This window comes from Cyprinus carpio, chromosome B1, assembly GCF_018340385.1.
Source record: "Cyprinus carpio isolate SPL01 chromosome B1, ASM1834038v1, whole genome shotgun sequence".
Taxonomy (NCBI): domain Eukaryota; kingdom Metazoa; phylum Chordata; class Actinopteri; order Cypriniformes; family Cyprinidae; genus Cyprinus; species Cyprinus carpio.
In genome coordinates, this window is record NC_056597.1 from 10,356,239 (window position 1) to 10,375,366 (window position 19,128).

The window sequence follows — 19,128 nt, forward strand, 5'->3', positions numbered from 1 at the left end:
CATGTAAAAAAGTGCAGTATATTTTCAGAATGTGACAGACTGACAAATATGTGGTCTGTCAGTGAACTGAAAGATGTTGAGTATTGAATTATTGATTCCTTTCTATATAAATGAAACAGAGGTACGGTGGTTTTCAATCAAGCAGAGATGCCTATAAAATATGCTAAGAGATCGACATACTGTATACTGGACAGTGTGAATGAACACCTCTAAACTGCATTCAAACAATCAAATTGAACTACTCAGTTTCACTGTACAAACCAGACTGAGCCAGCATCCTATTACAGTTGTAATCCCACAAAATGCAAACGTACTACACTTAATTATTTGCATCATACTGTAATGAACTGGCTTTTTAGTGCATAAATTGTAGTAATAGTACAGTAATGTATTCTTTGAACATATATTTGCAGACTAGAGTGGCTTTTTGTCTCCAGGGATCTTTGCTCTTATACTCTTTCCACCAAGGAATACTCAGGAAGGAAGGGGGCCTGAAAAAGGGGTTACACCTCTGATGAAAAATATTGTGGGACACTACTGAAGCCAGAGACAGAGCCACTGTACTTGACAGAAAGTCAGCTATTTTGTCAGCCCTGATTACACTGGTTATTTGGTCTGCTCTGATTTAAAATTTTGATAGAGCAGCATTAAACACAACAGTTTACCAAGGTTTCTTCTCCAGAAGCCTCTTTAAGTGTTTGTTTGCAGGCTTGGACCTGTGGCATTTATTACAGGTGTATTAAGAAAGCTCAACGAAGTATTAATCAGTAACTGCCAAAGAGGGAGTGATGAAAAAAAGAGAGAGAATGAAATAAACAAACAAACAAACAAACAAGAAAATGGGTTAGACATCTGTAGATGGTAATTGCTTTGGACTTTATACTCAAGATGTAAGTAAAATAAAACAATATGAATGACATTTATAATGATTTTCATGTGAGTTCATGGCTCTAAACTGCATAGCACATAAGACACCTGTCACATGGTTGAATCCTTTTTAAAAAAAAAAAAAAAATATATATATAATAAGTTTGCCAGCAGATTACATCTCACACCTCCTATGTAAGTCAAATGGTTTCTCTTTTTCCTCTTGAAAGGTAATATGACATTGCTAAAAAGAACATTATTTTGTGTATTTGGTGTAATGCAATGTGTTTATGTGGTTTAAGGTTCAAAAACACAATTTTCACATAATGTACATTATTGTTTCTCCTCTATGGCCTGCCTTTCTGAAACGCAACGATTTTTACAAAGCTCATCGTTCTGAAAAGCACTGTGTGCTCTGATTGGCTTGTTATTCAGTGTGTTGTGATTGGTCGAATACCTCAAGCGTGTGACGGAAACGTTATCCCCCTTATCATACTGTGATGTCGTGTCCCGGTGTGACGAGACAAAAACAATAAAAACCCATTACAAATGAAGCATTTGTTGCATCCAGTGGGGACATATACTGATTATAAAGACTTGTACTGTCTTTTTACGTGTTGCGTTGCATCCTGCCGTGTAAACATAAAATCATGCCTGCATTTCTGATCAGAAAAATGACAAACGACAAACAAGCGCTACTCTACACTGCTCAAAACTCACATTTGAATCATCAGTGGCAAATTCTTTAAATATGAAAATGTACTTACAGGCTGTGAGTCAGAACTACCGGCATTGTAGGCTACTCTCCCAGGTTCAGGAAACAGTTCTCCGTAAAATGTGCTGCACACATCTGAATATTTGGGTTTAACTGTTTTGGAACAGTGTTGTAAATACAACTTAACCACTGATTTCTATTTGTGTCCTCTTTTGGAAGGCCAAACAATGAAGTTTCACTTTCACAATGAAACACACAGCGTCTCCATAACATGGTGGCGGTGGCAGCAACAATACTACAGCGAGAATCAAAGTTACGCCTTCTTTCTTTGCGTAAACATTTGGGTGGTGTTATGCAAATCTTCCCACACAGTGACGTAGACATGTGGGGTCATGTTTAAACGAGGAGTTTTAGGAGGGCGTGGACAAGTCTTAACTCTTGTAAAGAATAGCTCTTTGGGTTTGAGACTTTAGTCTTTGCAACTTTAGGGATCTTATCTATGCACAAATAGCTTGTAACACTCCAAAAAGAATGGACAACTTGAAATTGCATCATATGACCCCTTTAATCTATATGCATATAAATTATATTATTTCTCCCTGTTGAATACATATAGAAATTATGTTATCCATAAACTAAATAAATCTGAATTCCTTTAAAGCTACATATATTAGCTAGGACCTTTGCAGTTGTCTTACCTTTTAATTGGATGCTCATCTTTCAACTCAATCCATATCAATATGCCTTTGTGCGCCAATATTGATTCAATTACTAAATGAGAATTGAGAAATTTGAAGGGAGTCCAGGGAATAATGTGACTGACATGTAGCTCCCTATAGACACATACAGTGCCCTAAACACAACTGGCGAGATATTTCCTGTCAAAAAAGAGACCTTTGAATCTTTTTTTGAATCTTTGAAGTATTTTCACCCATCCCACTCTGTATTTCTTTCATTCTTTTTCCCCTGCGGTTTTCCATTTCTCCTGACTCTCAAGTCTTTTACGGGTGGTCTCTCTCTCATTTTGTCCTTTTACACTGTGGACAATCGTTTGAGGCAACCTGACCTTGACCCACCAGCATCTGTCATTCATCCTGTCAGAAAGTCCCTCTGAGGCAAAACACACAGGGAGACAAAAGCACACACCTCTTCACCAGGGATTGTGTGGCCTATGACTTCTGATATGTGCACCACTGATATGACCACTAATATCAGGTTTCAAAGGCAAAGAGTACTGACCAATTAATTTAATTACATCTGACAAGGCTAATGAGAACTTGGTCTCTTAAGGACTCATTTGCCATGCTAACGTGCACAGTAGATACGTACAATTCTGCAATGCACTGACATGGTTCTTGGCCGAAGGCAGAGCTGGCCGAAGGCATAAGCGAACTAAGTGGCAGCTTAGGGCAACCGGGGCCACCAGAGGGCCCCCAAGAGTAGCCTACATGAAATGACAGTTTATTTTATTTTAATTTGTGATATATTATGTCAATGGACAGTGGTAATTATACGAAAGCGCAATATTAAATTGTTAAATAATCTATATTAATAATCATTTTATTATTTCCATAGCGACGTGTCATGCAGGCACAATAATGACCATGTTGATAATATGCGCTGGATGCTGCCATGTGGATGTATTGGATTAACATCACATAAAATTCACCTGTTTTTCCCCAAATACATGAAAGTAAGTCGCCAGTTAGCTGGAAGTAAACCGGAGTAAACTTTGTAGTAAACTACACAATGTGTATTTGATTGAAATAAAACATGTCGTCCATTAATTGAAAGTATTACCCACTTTCCATAGAAATCAGTGTGAAACCTTTTTTTTTTTTTTCTTTCGGTTGAAAACACAACAGATATTGTGAAATAACAGTCATTATTTTCTTTGAACTATTTTGGTAATGACAGAACTTGCGACCATACTTGCTTTTGGGAAACACAGGATCAGACCCCCCCCCCCCCCCCCAGTTAATTAGCATAGGGTATCTTTTTGTTTTAGGGAAGTTCATGTTTGAACATCAAAACATCAGCAAATAGACATCTTAATATATTATAATATAACATTTTACTTATAGTTTTAGATTAAAGTTTTTGTATTCTGCGTAAAAATATCTTTCCTGGGTATACATTTTTGTAATAAAAATAAGCTTCTGTTTCATAAACTGATAACAGCTTATAATTATTTACCTTAGCTTTTTGGGTCTTTACTGTATTCCAATATCATTATGCCTCAAGATATATAGCTATATATAGATATAGATTTAGAGTTGTTGTTTTATATGTACAGATGTTCTCTGCTGTATTTAATATTTATTATAAAAAAGTATGACTTGTAATAAAAGTGCAACTTTGATTAATAGTTATGTTTTGTTAAAATAACATTTTGTTATGTAAATGCATTGTCTGCTGGTTTATTTAGCTACTTTTCAGCACACCACATTAAGTATGCCACTTAATACTTTAAGACTTTGAATGTTAAAGGGGTCATATGATGCTATTTCAATTTTTCCTTTCTCTTTGGAGTTTTACAATGTCTTGGTGCATGAAGAAGATCTGTAAAGTTGCAAAGACTAAAGTCTAAAATCCAAAGAGATATTCTTTATCAAAGTTAAGACTCTGCCACGCCCCCCTAAAATTACTCATTCAAACACGCCCCCACATGTCTACGTCACTATGTGGAAATATTTACGTAATGCCACCCAAATGTTCACGCAAAGAAAGAAGGCGTGGATTCAGTAACCGCAGTTAGTGTTGAAGCAGCAATGTCAGGGAGATGCTGTGTTTCTAGGCGAAAGCAAAAGCACTTTATTTGGCCTTCCGAAAGTAGATGCATTTAGGAAGCTTTAAGATTACTTACAACAGAGCAGTAACGCATTTTATGGACGACCGTTTCGTGAACCTAAGAGAGCAGGTAATTCAGACTTTGCTACAACAATCTGGCGCTTCTGAATCAGCTACTATGTTTTGTTATTAAAGTATTTGCTATTGACTGTTCAAATGCGGAGTTTTGCGCGTCATGTGTGTGTGTGTGCGAGTCAGCTGTCTTAACCGTCCATGTCTTGTGTACTGCAAACAAATACGAGCATCATCGCTGTGTCTGTCACGTGACTTTGTTCTCCTTTCGGGCTTGAACTGATGGTAAAATAAGGATATTATTAACTATCTTTACATTTATTTTGAAAGATGAAGCTCGCGATTATGGAAAGGGGCGTTACATTTCTGACAAGTGCTTGCGGTGCTCGGCCAATCACAATGCACTGGGTCAGTTGGCCAATCAGAGCAGACTGCGCTTGTCAGAAGCAGGGACTTTGTAGAAAACGACGTGTTTGAGAGAGGCAGGGCATAGAGGACCTACAATAATGTACAGTATTTGAAAAATAATGTGTTTTTTGAACATTAAAGCATGTCAACATATTCTGTTACGTCAAATACACAAAATAATGATCTTTAAAAAAGCATCATATGCCCCTTTTAAAGTGCAAATTAACACCTACTCTTGTAAGTTTGCAACTGTTACAACTGAAAATCGTAGAAGGGTAAAAACATGCCAGGCAGACAACGGTATGATGTAAGCAACACAGCTACAACAAACAAAACTGAGAATGGGTGTGTTAGATTTATAGTATGTGAATAATCAAACTTTGACAATAAGCTTGGCACCAGTATTGGCGGCACCGAGGGGCCCCCAAATAAAATTCTGCTTAGGGCCCCATAAAGGTTTGGGCTGGCCCTGACCGAAGGCATGTAGAAAGCCTATCCAAATTAAGTTTGTTTTTCAAAATCTTTCCTTAGTAATTCTCAGAAGTCTTATGACAGTGTTTTGACCAGTTTCCCAATATCATGCATGTTTTAAAGATTACTTTTTCTAAATTTAATTTGTGTGTGTACTTCAAAGCTACTAAGCCAAATGTGTTACATAAAATTCTGGGCATTGTATAACTTTATTTTCTACTGTAAGTCTCAGACATTGAACACTCACTGACAGTATTTTCCTCTCTCACACACTTGATGTTTATGTGTCAACCACGATAAGGCCAGGTGTGCACTGTGGATGCATAATTAAGACACCAAGAGATGCGATAACAAGCTTTTTCAATAATCATCTGATAAAAGCTGTTCCTTTGCCTCCCATTAAAACACAACTGCTAGAGCATTCCCCTGGATTTCTTTTTTTGTGTCTAAATTAGTGATTCTCAACTAGTGGCCATAAAAAATTGGGCCACATGTCTGGACATATTGAGGGCAATAGAGAAGAGCAATGATAAATGCAAATAACCGAGCAATGATTTGCAATTAATGAAATGCTATAATGCTGAAATCATGCTTGCTCTAGTCAGCACAATGGTTGAAAACACTAGCCAGATAATCTATCAAAGGACACATCCAGTTGAACTCAACCGTTGCGTATGCAATGTGTTTTGTGTTGTGAATTAATGATGGCAACATGAACAGGTTGCGTGACATTCCCTCATCCTTAAAAACCATGAACGAGACTATGCAATGTGTTTTGTGTTGTGAATTAATGGCTTCTGAAAGCATGAAATTATCAAAATTCAATACACAAGAAAAATACAACAGTTTCTAAAATCAAAAACACTAGACACACCTATCTGCACATTTTGTATGTCTTCTTTATTTTAATGCACTTGATTCAGATCATCAGCTCAATAGGAGAGAGCAAGTGTGTCAGATAAGAGAGACATACAAAATGTGCAGAGCACCCAGGACCAACGTTGAGAACCACTGTATTATAGTGTAGTAAAAGTTAATTTTCTTATTCAGTCTAAATCATGTAAATTATTGATGTTGCTGATCATTTGGAGTTTCTATCAGGCTATTAAAATTGTATTATATAGCATGTTATGAAAATTACCTGTGTTGTAGTGCTTGGTGCAGTATCTTAAATCAGAATCATCCTTGAGGATGAACTGTGGGAGTGTCAGTCCTTCTGCAAACTGTACAGGTCCCTTCTCTTGCCACTCAAAGATCAGGTCATTCATTGTGTAGCCAACTAGGAGGAAGATGAAGATTATTATTTTTTTGTTAGATTTTACATGCTGTTTTCAGTATTACTATTTCATAATGGAGAGGTTAATGTGGTAAAATTATCCCTTTATGTATTCTGAAAATATTCCAACAACAATTAACAACAATATTCCAGCAATATTGCACTTTCATTAAAGGAATCTTTCACATACATATTCTGTCATTAATTACTTGCATTCAACGTCATTCCAAACTTGCATGCACTGAATCTTCATAAATATTCATTTTGTGTTCTGTAAACAACATGAGAATGAACATTTTTTTAATTTTTGGATTAACCCAAAGGCGTTTAGCGGCCTTTTGTCCCACAAGGGACTAAGAGGATTAAGTAAGTAAATATTCCTTTAGTTAAACCATTCTGATGGTTTAATTTAAGATCTTAGGTTTATTAATAAAAATGCTGATTTATTTCAGGCCAAATGAGAGGGCTGTTCCAGAAGGCTAGAACATTACAAAAACCATTTACTACATTTCAGATAGATATTAGCAATAGCTTCAGAGGCAACTAATGAACAGTGAATTCAGCTTCAGATTCAAAGTTTAGATTCTAAGGCACTGATGTGATTTTTTTAAAATACACATATATGTAAAAAGAAACCAGCTAATTGTGTTTTTCCCTCTCGATTGTTGACTTAAACTATGACCATACAACCATAAAGCATGTTAACTGGCGTGCATAATAAAAAGGCACACAGCTTCAACATGAAGATAAAACATATCACAACGCATTAAGCAGTTCACCAGCACAATATCCTCAGGGTTGCAACTGCACCGGAAAATGTATGGTGTGATGTTGAAATGGCGGATATAATTATCTCTGTTTCTTCATATAGCTCTGGTGTCACTTGCTTCTCTTGGTGGTACCACTTTACCAGAGGGAAGGTGAGTACGCTCATTGTTCTATTCTATTCTATTCTATTCTACTGAATGCTATTCTAACTATTTCCAACAGAGATTATCTCTTCAATTTAACATTGTTGTCTATCATCAAGAGCCTCTCAGAGAGCAACTCTCTTAACGACATGAACATGGACATGCTAAAATATGTAGTTATGAAGACAGATTCCCCATGGCCTTTCTTTAAAAGCCTCAACCCCAGCTTAGAGCAATAGTCATGGGGGAGATTGATTGAGCTGTGGCATGATTTCAAGTCAACAGAAAGCTCTAGGAATAATGTACCAAACACTTTGATGACTAGCTTCACTAATCTTTAACCAGACAAACGGCACTTAGTGTGTAGAGAATACTCCGTGTCTGTGTCCTTAAGTTACTGTCTAGAATGGTATATAATTTCTCCATGATAATTTTAAGGATGTCTTCAGGGCCCTGCCCATCCATAATGACATAATTTGGTATGACCCTGCCAGGTGAATGCCAGTGTCAAACACACTTTACATCAAATCCGCTATTTACCTCATCCTGGCTACCGGCTGAAGTTACACTATGAAATGAGAAACAGTGTCTGCTTTCCACAAATCTGAACAAGGGGTGGGGGAGTTACGTAACAAGCTCTTGATGAGAGGAGGTCATACAAGATTACTCACAACTCTCCAGCTGCATTATGCACGTCTGCACATCCATGGGGAAATTCTTCAGATCCATCGGACATGAGAGCGTCAGAGTCAGTCTAAAAATTGGACGGAAAAAGGCATAGATTTTAAAAATTATACTCACACCTCTTGTTTCTAATACGTGCTTTTCCAAGTGTAAAACATGGTAAGGAAATTTATATGTGCAAAAAATTCAAATGGAATTCCATCTACATTCTCTGAATGACTAATGTGTAAATCCACGACTCAGACTAAGAAGGGAATCAAAGTGGAGGGCTTTGAGCATCTGAAGCTGCTTGAGTGGTGGGATTTCTGAACGGGGCCACTAAAGCATAGGAGAGACAAGTCTGACAGCCGCAGATTGGCCATGTTTTAATTACACTCCTTTTCCCTCAGGGCACCACGTGGATTTCAGTTAGAGTGAATCCTCTGTCGTCTCACATCTGCACAGCTTTCCGTCATATCTCCTCAAAAGCCTGAAATGATTTACCTCTCACTGTTAACTCCAGCACTTTCCTTCTATCCTATGCTGCCACAGTGAGATTGTATTTCTATGGCTTCACTGCACTGATTAATGTTGAATGACACTGTGATTATCCTGGCATTTGTTGAGGGGTTAGTTACATTTTAGAGTTTGAAGGTATGACTTTAATGACTGCATCAGCTGAGGCATTTGATTACTAGTATGGTGGATTATTATTGTCAAATTTAGGAGCTAGTACAAAGCAGCTGTTTTCACAGACCATGACCTTATACCTACTCAAATGTATGTGTCAAATGTCAGTCAGTGTTAACTCTCAGCTGCTGCTTACTGTAACTATTTGATTGGTGCTGAAGTCTCACCTGATTGAATAGAGGACATTTCCATTCTTGAATATTCTCAAGAGCTTGTTGTCAGTGGTGACCTCATGGAAGTGCGCTCCCTTCTCATTGGCGAAGAACAGATCAGGCTTCCAAATGGAGTCTAACATTGAGGGATCCAGGTCCAGGGAGTCATCTGGGTACTCGCTGTAAGCTAACCGAGGGTCGTTCCATTGCTGCCGGAGAAATATGTTCACTCTGTAATCCTAAGAATAAATGCTTAGCATCAGTCAAGGCAAATAGCACAGGAGATGTACAACAGGCCTCTCTGTCAGTTTTATATCAGATATAATGGGTATTTGCACGTACAAGCATGCACAGCTGACACAAATGAAATAGAAATGAGCATCATTGCTTAAATTTATGGTACATTAAAATGCTATATGAGATTTTCACATATTCAATGCACTGCTGTTTACATTTTTGTGTTTCACAGCTGTAAATACATTAAATCAGTGGTTATCAACCAGTATGTTGCTACTTAATGTTCGTTCTGATAGGGTTGCAATCAAGAGAGAAAAAAACTGGTAATTGCAAATAATAAAACGAAGCAAATTGCACGAGTATGATAGCAAACAATCAGGCTTATTAACGAGGTAGGATAAAATGTTACCCAGATTTTTTTTTTTTTTTTTTTTGGTTGACATTAAATTCACTTGATAAAAGCTGGTTAATTAAGCATAATGACATAAAGCATAATGACAACATGGGCAGGTTGCATATACCCTCTTCTGAAAACCGTGAGCAAAATCCCTCAAGGGCAAAGCAAATATGACCCAGATTTCATTAAATGTGGGTAACAAGTTTAAGAAGCATTACTTTAAATAAACAGATTTTGGACATACTGTAATAAGGTGTGTAATATCATCAGTATGAGGTTGTGACGGGCCATGGAGTATAGCCAACTGTTACCTTGCCAACAGTTATGTAAGGTAAAATGGAAATGCTTTTCGTTTAACAAAGTTTATACCTACAAAAGAAATCCAATCATTGGGCATGTAGAGACACAATCATCAATGAGATATGTTCTTGCCTGCTGTACACTCCATCATGCTCTTACATTTGCCTTGAGGCACATTCAAAAACAACAAACCTCTTAAATGTGGTTCTTAAATTTACAGCTCACAGTCCATATTAAATTAAAGTTCTGTGGAGAAAATGTGATAGTTTTATATATGCCATCATTTTTGGGATATTTGCCTAGATGCCTGGCAGAATTGCATGAGTAATGAAGACAGAACCTCAACAATAAGCTAGGAGACAGATTTACGATAATCTGAAACTAATAAAAGCTGAAATAAATGTTAAAAATGCATCCAAGGAGAGATTGAAGCTTCTGCTTTCTTGACAACAACAGTTCTTTTGTTCTGAATTTTAAGAATATACTATGTATAATCAGACTGAACTTGCCTGAAAGCAACTAAGATAAGCAGCCACTAATAATGAATGGAAGGTGACAGCGCGTGGGTGATATAATTTGTTAGGCAGCAAGGCGGATGGAGAACCGGGCGGTTTTCATATCTTATCTGTGTCTTTCTAAAGCACTCGAAGAACTTCATTAGAAGGTCTGTGCGTCAGAGTGCACGAGTGGTGGGATATTTATATGGAGTTTCACATGGGAAACTAGCGTAACATAGTTAGTGACTAGGCAAACCTCAACTGTGTCAGTTCCCCATTTGTCAACATCCAAACAACATCTCAAGGCTGAGGATGTCGTGTTTAGCAGAAACAAAAAAGAAGTCAAAGCATTAGTTTTCTGCTCCACTTCCTAAAACATCTAACCTGGTTTGTTGACAAGAACATAGCTGACGCTCACAGATTACAGATCACCGAATTGGCCAACATCTCAGCTGATGAAGCATGGCTTACTTTCATCATAGATGTCACACCACTGCTTTGTCAATCTCTTGGTTGCTTTGTCATCAACTTAGCGGCTAATTCTGTCCTCTGCACATTTCTTTGCAGTCGGTGCAGAGGAGCTTGACAGAACCCATGCATCGCATCTGCGATCACTCAACCAACTGCAGGCCTTCAGTGGCTCCATGGCAATCTCCACACATCTGCTGTGTGATTGCCTACTCAAGCGGGACTCACTGGCATTGAGGGGGAATCTGCGCCCATGTCAACAAGCCAACAATTAATCACATCTCCATATGTCTGCGGTTTCTGTACAGTCAGATAGTCCTGTCAATACATTGACCGCTTTGTTAGTGACTACTGAAACACTGAACCTGAATGTTGTCAGCATAACCGTTGGCAACTCTAAGCCTGCATGTTGTCAGCATTTGCCAAAATGAGCAATGGTGAAAAAATTTGTGCCACTTGCAAGTAAAAATCAAGTTCCGCACCTGTCCAGACATGCAAAACCACTCTTCAATGTGGAGATGGAATTAAAAACCTATTTTGGTTGCGCGTTGATTAAATGGAAAATTACACCATCGTAACTCCACTTTATGAAGCCGCAGATAATCTTGAGATTATCGTTCTTATCAGTTGGTGTATAGAACTGGGCTGCTCAGATCTTAATATCAGGATTCTCAAAGACCAAAGAATAATCATACTGTATATAGATGTGTTCAACAACAATGCCTTAAAATTATGTTTTGAAACCACAGCTACTTGTGTTTAGACCTTAACAACCTTATAATCACACAATAGAGGAATAGTGGATTGAATCAGTGGAATAAGAAAGATAATACATGAGAAAATTACTCCTTTTCAAACAATCCAAGGTTTGAAATGTTTGGTAATTCAGTCACACATTTTCAGGTGTTTAGATGTTCCTGTCCTTTGATTTCCTTTCATTTTAGATAACAGTTTACAGAAAGTGGCATATGAATATCAGCTGTCTCGTTCTGGGAACTGAGGATTGTCCAGAATGATGTTCTGTTAATGCAGTGTCCTTTGTTCCTGGATGTTAGGATTATCCCATGACCCTAATGCTGAGGGAAGGCGATCTCCAAGGGCCAGATGGTTAAGGGCAGGGAATCTAGGAAGGGTTACTATAATCCATATGTGACATCGGTAAGCAGAGAGAGAATTCCTTTACATGGCATTTTACCCACTTCTTCACTCTTAAACATTGATTATCTCCTTGATGTTCTGTGTTAAAATGTTTACTTGTTTACCTGTAAGTTTAAAATATTCTAGGGATTCTAACAGAGTGGGGTATGAGTGGTTATGAACAAATGAATGAAATGCATTTGTCTGTGTTTTACTCCACCTCGAATCACACTCGCGGAAAGCGCTCTTGTGGCTTTTTTAGTCTCGAGCAAGACTGTACAACATTCACATTACATGATTTGTCAGATTTTTACGTAGAAAGGGCGACAGCGCACTGCATTAAAAGAAATTATCGTTCATGTTTTCATAACTGCTGGCCAAATTCAAAAAAACGAAATTAAAATTAAATCATCTTGGAGAGCAAGGGGGCCCCTGGTGTTTTGGGGGCCCTACACAGCTTGCGTATTTTGCATATAGGGAGGATTACTAATGTTATTCCTTATAAAATTTGAAAACCTGAACTAAACTTTTCATGCCATTAAACAATCATCTTATATTTTTTTACGTACTGACCTTGTCATGCACATTCATGAGAGTCTACAGGGTCATTTCTGTCATATCACTTCTTGTTTTATAGTTTTCTTGTTACTTGACAAAAAAAAAAAAAAAATCCTGCATGTCTTCAAAAAAAAAAAATAAAAAAAAAAAACAATTCCACTGACATACAAAAGTTTTCATCACAGAAACATATCCATTACAAAAGAGGTGCAATAAGGTCAGAGTCTGTATGAGTTGCTTTTTAAATATATTTTTCAATAGCTTAATGAATCCGGCCCAAAAAATAGTGTCATGCCAATGAGGCTTATTACATGGAGAAATTATTTCTCAAAGCCCAGCTGTACACTGGATCACAAAGAACAGTTGTTGATTGAGTAAATGACAAGAGACTTGTACCCTGCTTGAAGGAAGGAATATTTATGAAGAGAAGTCCACTCAGAGTGAGGAAAAAGCTTTGGCAAAAGCACAGTCTCTTCAGACATAATTACTTCAGAGTATGTGTGCCATCTCACAGCGCATAACTTATTCAGAGCAAGCTGAGGGATGAAGGCGACAAGGCACTCTCAGTGTGTGTGTGCTGAGCATTTGTGTTCACAGACAGCAATGTTGGGACACTTGTGTAGATAAGCTAAAAGCACATCTCCTTCTTGTGTAGTTCTGGGTTGTAATGGGGTGTAATCCCAAATGTGTGTTTGTTTGGCCGTCTGCAGAGTAAGATGTGATCAAACATCAAAAAGAAAAACAAATAAATAAATAATATGCAACATGCACAGTGTTCCATTGCTAAGCACACCTGGAGCCTGTTTCAGTTCAGCCGTGGTGGCATATTATGGACAAACAAGATCCCTGTAGGGATGAACTGCACAAGTAAGAACAATAACCGCTTTCTGCCTCTCACTTACTGATTGCCTGGAGGTTTCAAGATATGGCTAGCTGAATACAAGCAACACAAACCCCATACATCCGAGGCTGGGATGCTTTCTTCTGCATGATTTCTTATCTGAACCATTCTCGCTTTTCTTTTTCCTGGTGTAATTCATCCCAAGGGTTGTTGTTAACCCAAACTGTTGTCTCCAGCTCTATTCGATTTCTATTTGTCTTGAAATTCTTGAAAATAAAAATTTAATAAACAAATATAAATTTGATATATCATAAAAACTGCTATATATACAAATTGATTAGTAATATTTAAACATTTGTCTGCCAAAGGCCAGGTTAGTTCAGGTTGTAAATTGGCATAATTAACTTTAGAAATAACAATCTACTGTGATTTTAGCCCTCTGATTTGAACACTGTTTAAATGGGTTGGTTTATTTTAAGATAAGTTAAGTATTACATGTGGAATTCTTTTGAAAGATTTCTTTAAGATGATAATGTTGATCATAACGATATATTTAGATCTTCTCACGTTGCATAAAATGTTGCAGCATTGAGCATTTTAGCCAATCACAGTAATGTCTACACTCTGATGAATGCGCTTTATAACTAACACAGTGCAAATATAATGTCAAGAATCACTGAGGTTTGTGCAGCATCATTCACGTTTTGGTGAGAGTGCAGAATGCAGTCAGTACTGTATGATTGACAGCTCCAGTGATTATTTTTGCTTACTTATTGTATATAAATTAATCACAATTTAAATAACAATTGATTTCCATGCTACTACGAGGAGTAGTGTGAAGTTGACCATTTAGTCAATGGCTTAATTTATTGATGCATAAATGCCAATAAATGAATGTCTGACTGTACATGACTCCTTACATTTCAAAAGTCACTGATCACAGATTAGGCTTTAGAATCAACACTCTTACATGTTGTTTTTTCTGGGTCCATATCTTTCTGTAAAGGTCTGTTTGCAAAATCAGGATCTAAGTCTGACTTCAGAAAAGAATGCTACTGTAACAAAATTATGTTGTTTAATGATGTAGCAGGATGATTCAGAGTGAAATGAATACAGATAGCTTACTGTAACTGCTTTTTAGCAAACATGAAGACAAAATAACATTTTAGGGTACTGAAAGCTCAAGTTAATTGCAGACTTTAAGGCAGGCATGAAAGACAAAAGGGGTCTAAAGGGGGTCCAAACGGTCTAAAGCCCTCACAACTTTGTCTCACAAAATGACTTCCTAGAAGCCTGGTGACGGAAGCAAGTTTGCACCCCTTATGACTTTCAACGGGTGGACTTCCTAACAGTGTCCTACAGTCTTTCTCACAAAAGCAGAAATGCTCCCTCAATACAAAACACACAAATTTGAGTGTCTGCTATATACTGTTTCCATTTGAATTTTAATGACAGACTATTAGTGCATTAATTACACCCTGTGGGAACAATCAACACAGTGCTAATATAATAGCTATGATTTATATTGGGTAAACACTGCCATGGGGCATTGGTGCATGAAAATGCATGCATCATTGCTGGATTAGGAATACATACCATAGTTGTCTCTGCAATGGAGCCAAAACTGTTAATGAATATGTTGCATGATACATTCACAGGCGGACCTGTGGGGAGAAGAGTGAAATCAGTCATAATACTGTACAGTCTCTACAAAGATACTTTCTATTACACTCACTAGTTCATCATTATATATGTGTGAGTACACATGAGCTATTTAATACTTGTCTGCTTTAATATAACCATTTTTTTTTTTTAATTAAGATGTCGATAAAATGTTTACTTTGTTGAAATTACAACAAAATTAGGTCAAGACTTAATGTGACCCTGGACCACAATACCAGTCTTAAGTCAGTGGGGTATATTTTTAGCAATAGCCAAAAAAACATTGTATGTAACCCAGGTTGATCGCATCAAAATAAATACATTATACATTTTATTATCTGCGCCACTGAAGCTGACGATTATCAGTTGTCTTTTGTAGTGTTGACTAGCCAAATCACACGTTGGTGGGCGGAGTGACGTAGTATAAATAGCTTCAGCCAACAAGGCGGGCTATTTGCACAGTGTAAATAGACACTCCGATTAAGTAAAGATCATGTTCCATGAAGATATTTTGTAAATTTCCTACTGTAAATATATCAAAACGTAATTTTTGATTATTAATATGCATTGCTAAGAATTCATTTGGAAAACTTCAAAGGGAACTTTTTTGCTCCCTCAGATTCCAGATTTTCAAATAGTTGTATCTCGGCCAAATATTGTCCAAACCTAAGAAACTACACATCAATGGAAAGCTTATTTATTCAACTTTCAACTGATGTATAAATCTCAATTTTGAAAAATTGACACTAAAGACTGGTTTTGTGGTCCAGGGTCACAAATGATTGCATGGCCTCCTAATGGTTCAGTTGTATCTCGGCCAAATATTTGTTTTCACTCTGCTTTTTTTTTTCTAAACAGTATAGTACATATACCCCCGGTTTCACAGACAAGGCTTAAGCCTAATGCTAGACTAAAATGTAAATCTGAGTTGTTTCAACTGAAAGAAACTTGCTCTGACTGACCTTAAAATATATCAGTATCAAAATGCACACCAGTAATGCTTTTTCTAAGGTACGTTTATAAAAAATACTTAAATGTCCTAATTGTATTATGGCCTAATCCTGGCTTAATCTAAGCCTTGTCTGTGAAACCAGGCCTAAATGTATTGCTTTATTATACATCTGTTTGTAAGACTCCTACACCAGTTTTTTTATTTTTATTTTTATCTTTTTTTTTATCTCCCTTTACTTGTCATTTATGAATTAGTGGCTTCTGTAAATGAGCTTCCAAAGGGGAAGTCCTTTGCAAGCTTAATAATTTAAGAAAGCTCAGGCTGATTTATAGTTTGAGATAGTTTGGGTTCATGGCCATTCTGTACAGCATAATGAATGAATGTTTTCAGGGTCATGGCAGAAACGTCTAGAAGCAGCTGGAACTAGGAGATGTGCAGCATTATTACATAATCATTTCATAGCATAAAACTGAATATAGAGTCACATCTGCATTAGCTTTGTACCGTATAAAATATGAATCTTATAGACACCAATGATCACTGTTACTAAAGGTTTTAAAGACAACAAATCAAAAACAAGAAGTGGTGGTAAATAACCATTAAAGACAGCACAATGTATTCCTTCAAGGGGAAACAGAGTAAAGGGTAAGGAGAAAGAGCTTGTTTGTACTACCTTTAAAGTTGGGCCTAATTCTGGCATCGTAACCTGAGGTTCTTCCCATGAGCTTGTCAAGGAAGTCAGAGGGTGACGATGCTTTTTCTCCTTGAGGGTTTTCTGGTTTTTTTGACGCTACCAAACTGAGGAATAAAAAGAGAGAGATAAAAATGGGGGGAAGATTTTAGCAAATCAGCTACGACAGTCACCAACGCTACAAATGTAAGAGGCAATACTAATGTCATCTGACATCAAATATTCAGGTTTTCCATTTGGGGCATTAGACAAGGCTGTATAATAAACAGCTTTTGTTCACTCCAACATATTAAGGATGAGAATATAGATATATTTAGGTCTGTACAGTCAGATTTGAAACAGATGCCCATGCATGAGATTTACTGAATTGCCTTAATGCTACCAGTATAATACCCAGCAGAAGAGACATAGATATTATAAGAGTAGTATTTCATCACAATTTCATTTCATTTTGAAATGTTATACATGTTATATAATTCTCTGTGCTGACCTATTGCATTTAAAGATCATACATGGCTAATATGCAACATAAACAGTTGGTCTGCAAGTAAAGCTGTTGAACTCCCAAAGAGAAAACTTCATATTGTGATACACAAAGGAAAACTGTGCTGCCATATTTCCCTTTAGTAATGACTGAAAGACAATCATTTTGTCAGGCATTATTTCTCTTGATAAGGAGTAAAAGGAAGTTCTGTTGGCAGCAGCAGATAAGGGATAAATTATGTCTTGATTATTAGCCCAGTTTTGAGAGGTGCTATTCTTTGTGCGTGTTTATGTGTCTATGTTGGATTTTTGCAGTTGCACGCATCTGTTACTCAACAAGAAATTCACATAAGGCATGCAGTGATAGTCCATATAGGTCTAAGGAAACTACATACAAATGCTTGCCAGTGAATTTTATTTTAAGGAGGATGTGGGAAGGACACTTCATTGATCTGTTTGGTTTAATGAAAACACAAGGCATATTTTCAGGGATTTGTGGACATAAAATTTCATTGATTTCTTTTTCTTTTTTCCTTTTTTTTTGCCTTCATTAATCAGGAGTGAGATGCTCACATAGGAGGGGGAGAAAGACGTGGACAAATATCCATGAGGAATATCCAACATTTAAACCTACTTGGTTTTTATCATAGATTGTTGCATATAAGGATAATGCATACAATCACAAAGATATACTTGTGATGTTTTGTTTTTTATATTTTTATGTATTTTAAAGGAGTTAAAGTACACATCTGCCCACTGTAGTAGACACAATTCATCTAATGTTACAAGGTAAGCAAAGAATATGCCCCTTTTAATCATTAACTTGACTTTATATATGGATATTGAATTTATGCACAGTGCTGAAAGAACATGACAATGACAAGACTATATTGTTTCAAATTTACCTGAATGTTAAATGTATTATGTTTGTATTATAAATGTATTCCTCTCTACTCTCTTTCCTGCCCAGTGTATGCCTATATACCCAGTTTCTGGTGGGAATATTAATCCTAAAATTCAATGTGGTAAAACAAATGTTAGAAAATCTAAGTTAAAATTATTTTAAAAAATATAATTGAAAATGTTATTATTAATATTTTAATATTTTAAATAAATATTTTAAATATACTTTTTTTAAATGAATAGACGTATAAACATTTATGAATTTATTCATCTAGTGTGTTCAGTGTGTGGGTGTTAACATAATGTCAGTGCGCTGAACTGAGCGTGAACCATGATCTGGCTTCATATAGTGTAATCTGTGACATTTCGGGCAGTCGTGTATCAAGTAATGTGACAAGATTGTATCTACAGAAATGCTTGTTTCTGGCTACTGAAGCACTCATTAAGTTTCTGATGAACATAGGTCAGAGGTCAGGCAGTAAGATTAGGATTAAAAGTATGTGACGCAAAATTACTGATACTCGCTGCTCCATCTTGTGAGATGAGCTCACAAACACACACATATCCATCCACACACGTTCACAACTCAGAGGCTGCTTTGCTCAGCACAGATCAGCTTTGCTCACTGCTGTTGACAGTGACATTCCTCTGAGTGCTTTGTTGCAAGTTATTCTCCACCGGTTTCCTCTTTCTTATTTTGCTATGGCTTTGAGTTCTGTTGTTTCAAAGCTTTGAGACTGAGTAAAACTAGACCAGTTTAGAACAAAGCAGAAGTGAATTAAACTTGAGGGGGCTCTAGAGTTTATTTAGCTGAAGCAGCATATAGAATGAAGATGGTTTGCTCTCTATCTTTATTTTAAAGCCAACTGCAGAGAATAATCATAGCCTGGAGTCAACAAGGAAGACCACCCTTGACATCTTTCCACATCTGGGGTCAATATACTGGATTTTGTTAAACGATTTTCTATTTGCACTTCATAAAAAAAC

The 19,128-nt window shown here is 36.8% G+C and overlaps 1 protein-coding gene across 1 annotated transcript in view; it reads right to left on the reverse strand.

Moving 5' to 3' along the window:
- The window catches only part of LOC109102266 (glycine receptor subunit alpha-3-like), a 47,885-nt gene that overhangs the window by 12,495 nt on the left and 16,262 nt on the right, over nt 1-19,128 (reverse strand). The window contains exons 2-6 of the mRNA XM_042716535.1: nt 16,738-16,862; nt 15,047-15,114; nt 9,031-9,254; nt 8,182-8,264; nt 6,465-6,602 (exon numbers count right to left, since the gene is read on the reverse strand). Of these exons, the coding sequence (XP_042572469.1) occupies nt 6,465-6,602; nt 8,182-8,264; nt 9,031-9,254; nt 15,047-15,114; nt 16,738-16,862 (638 nt within the window). The remainder of the gene's footprint in view (nt 1-6,464; nt 6,603-8,181; nt 8,265-9,030; nt 9,255-15,046; nt 15,115-16,737; nt 16,863-19,128) is intronic.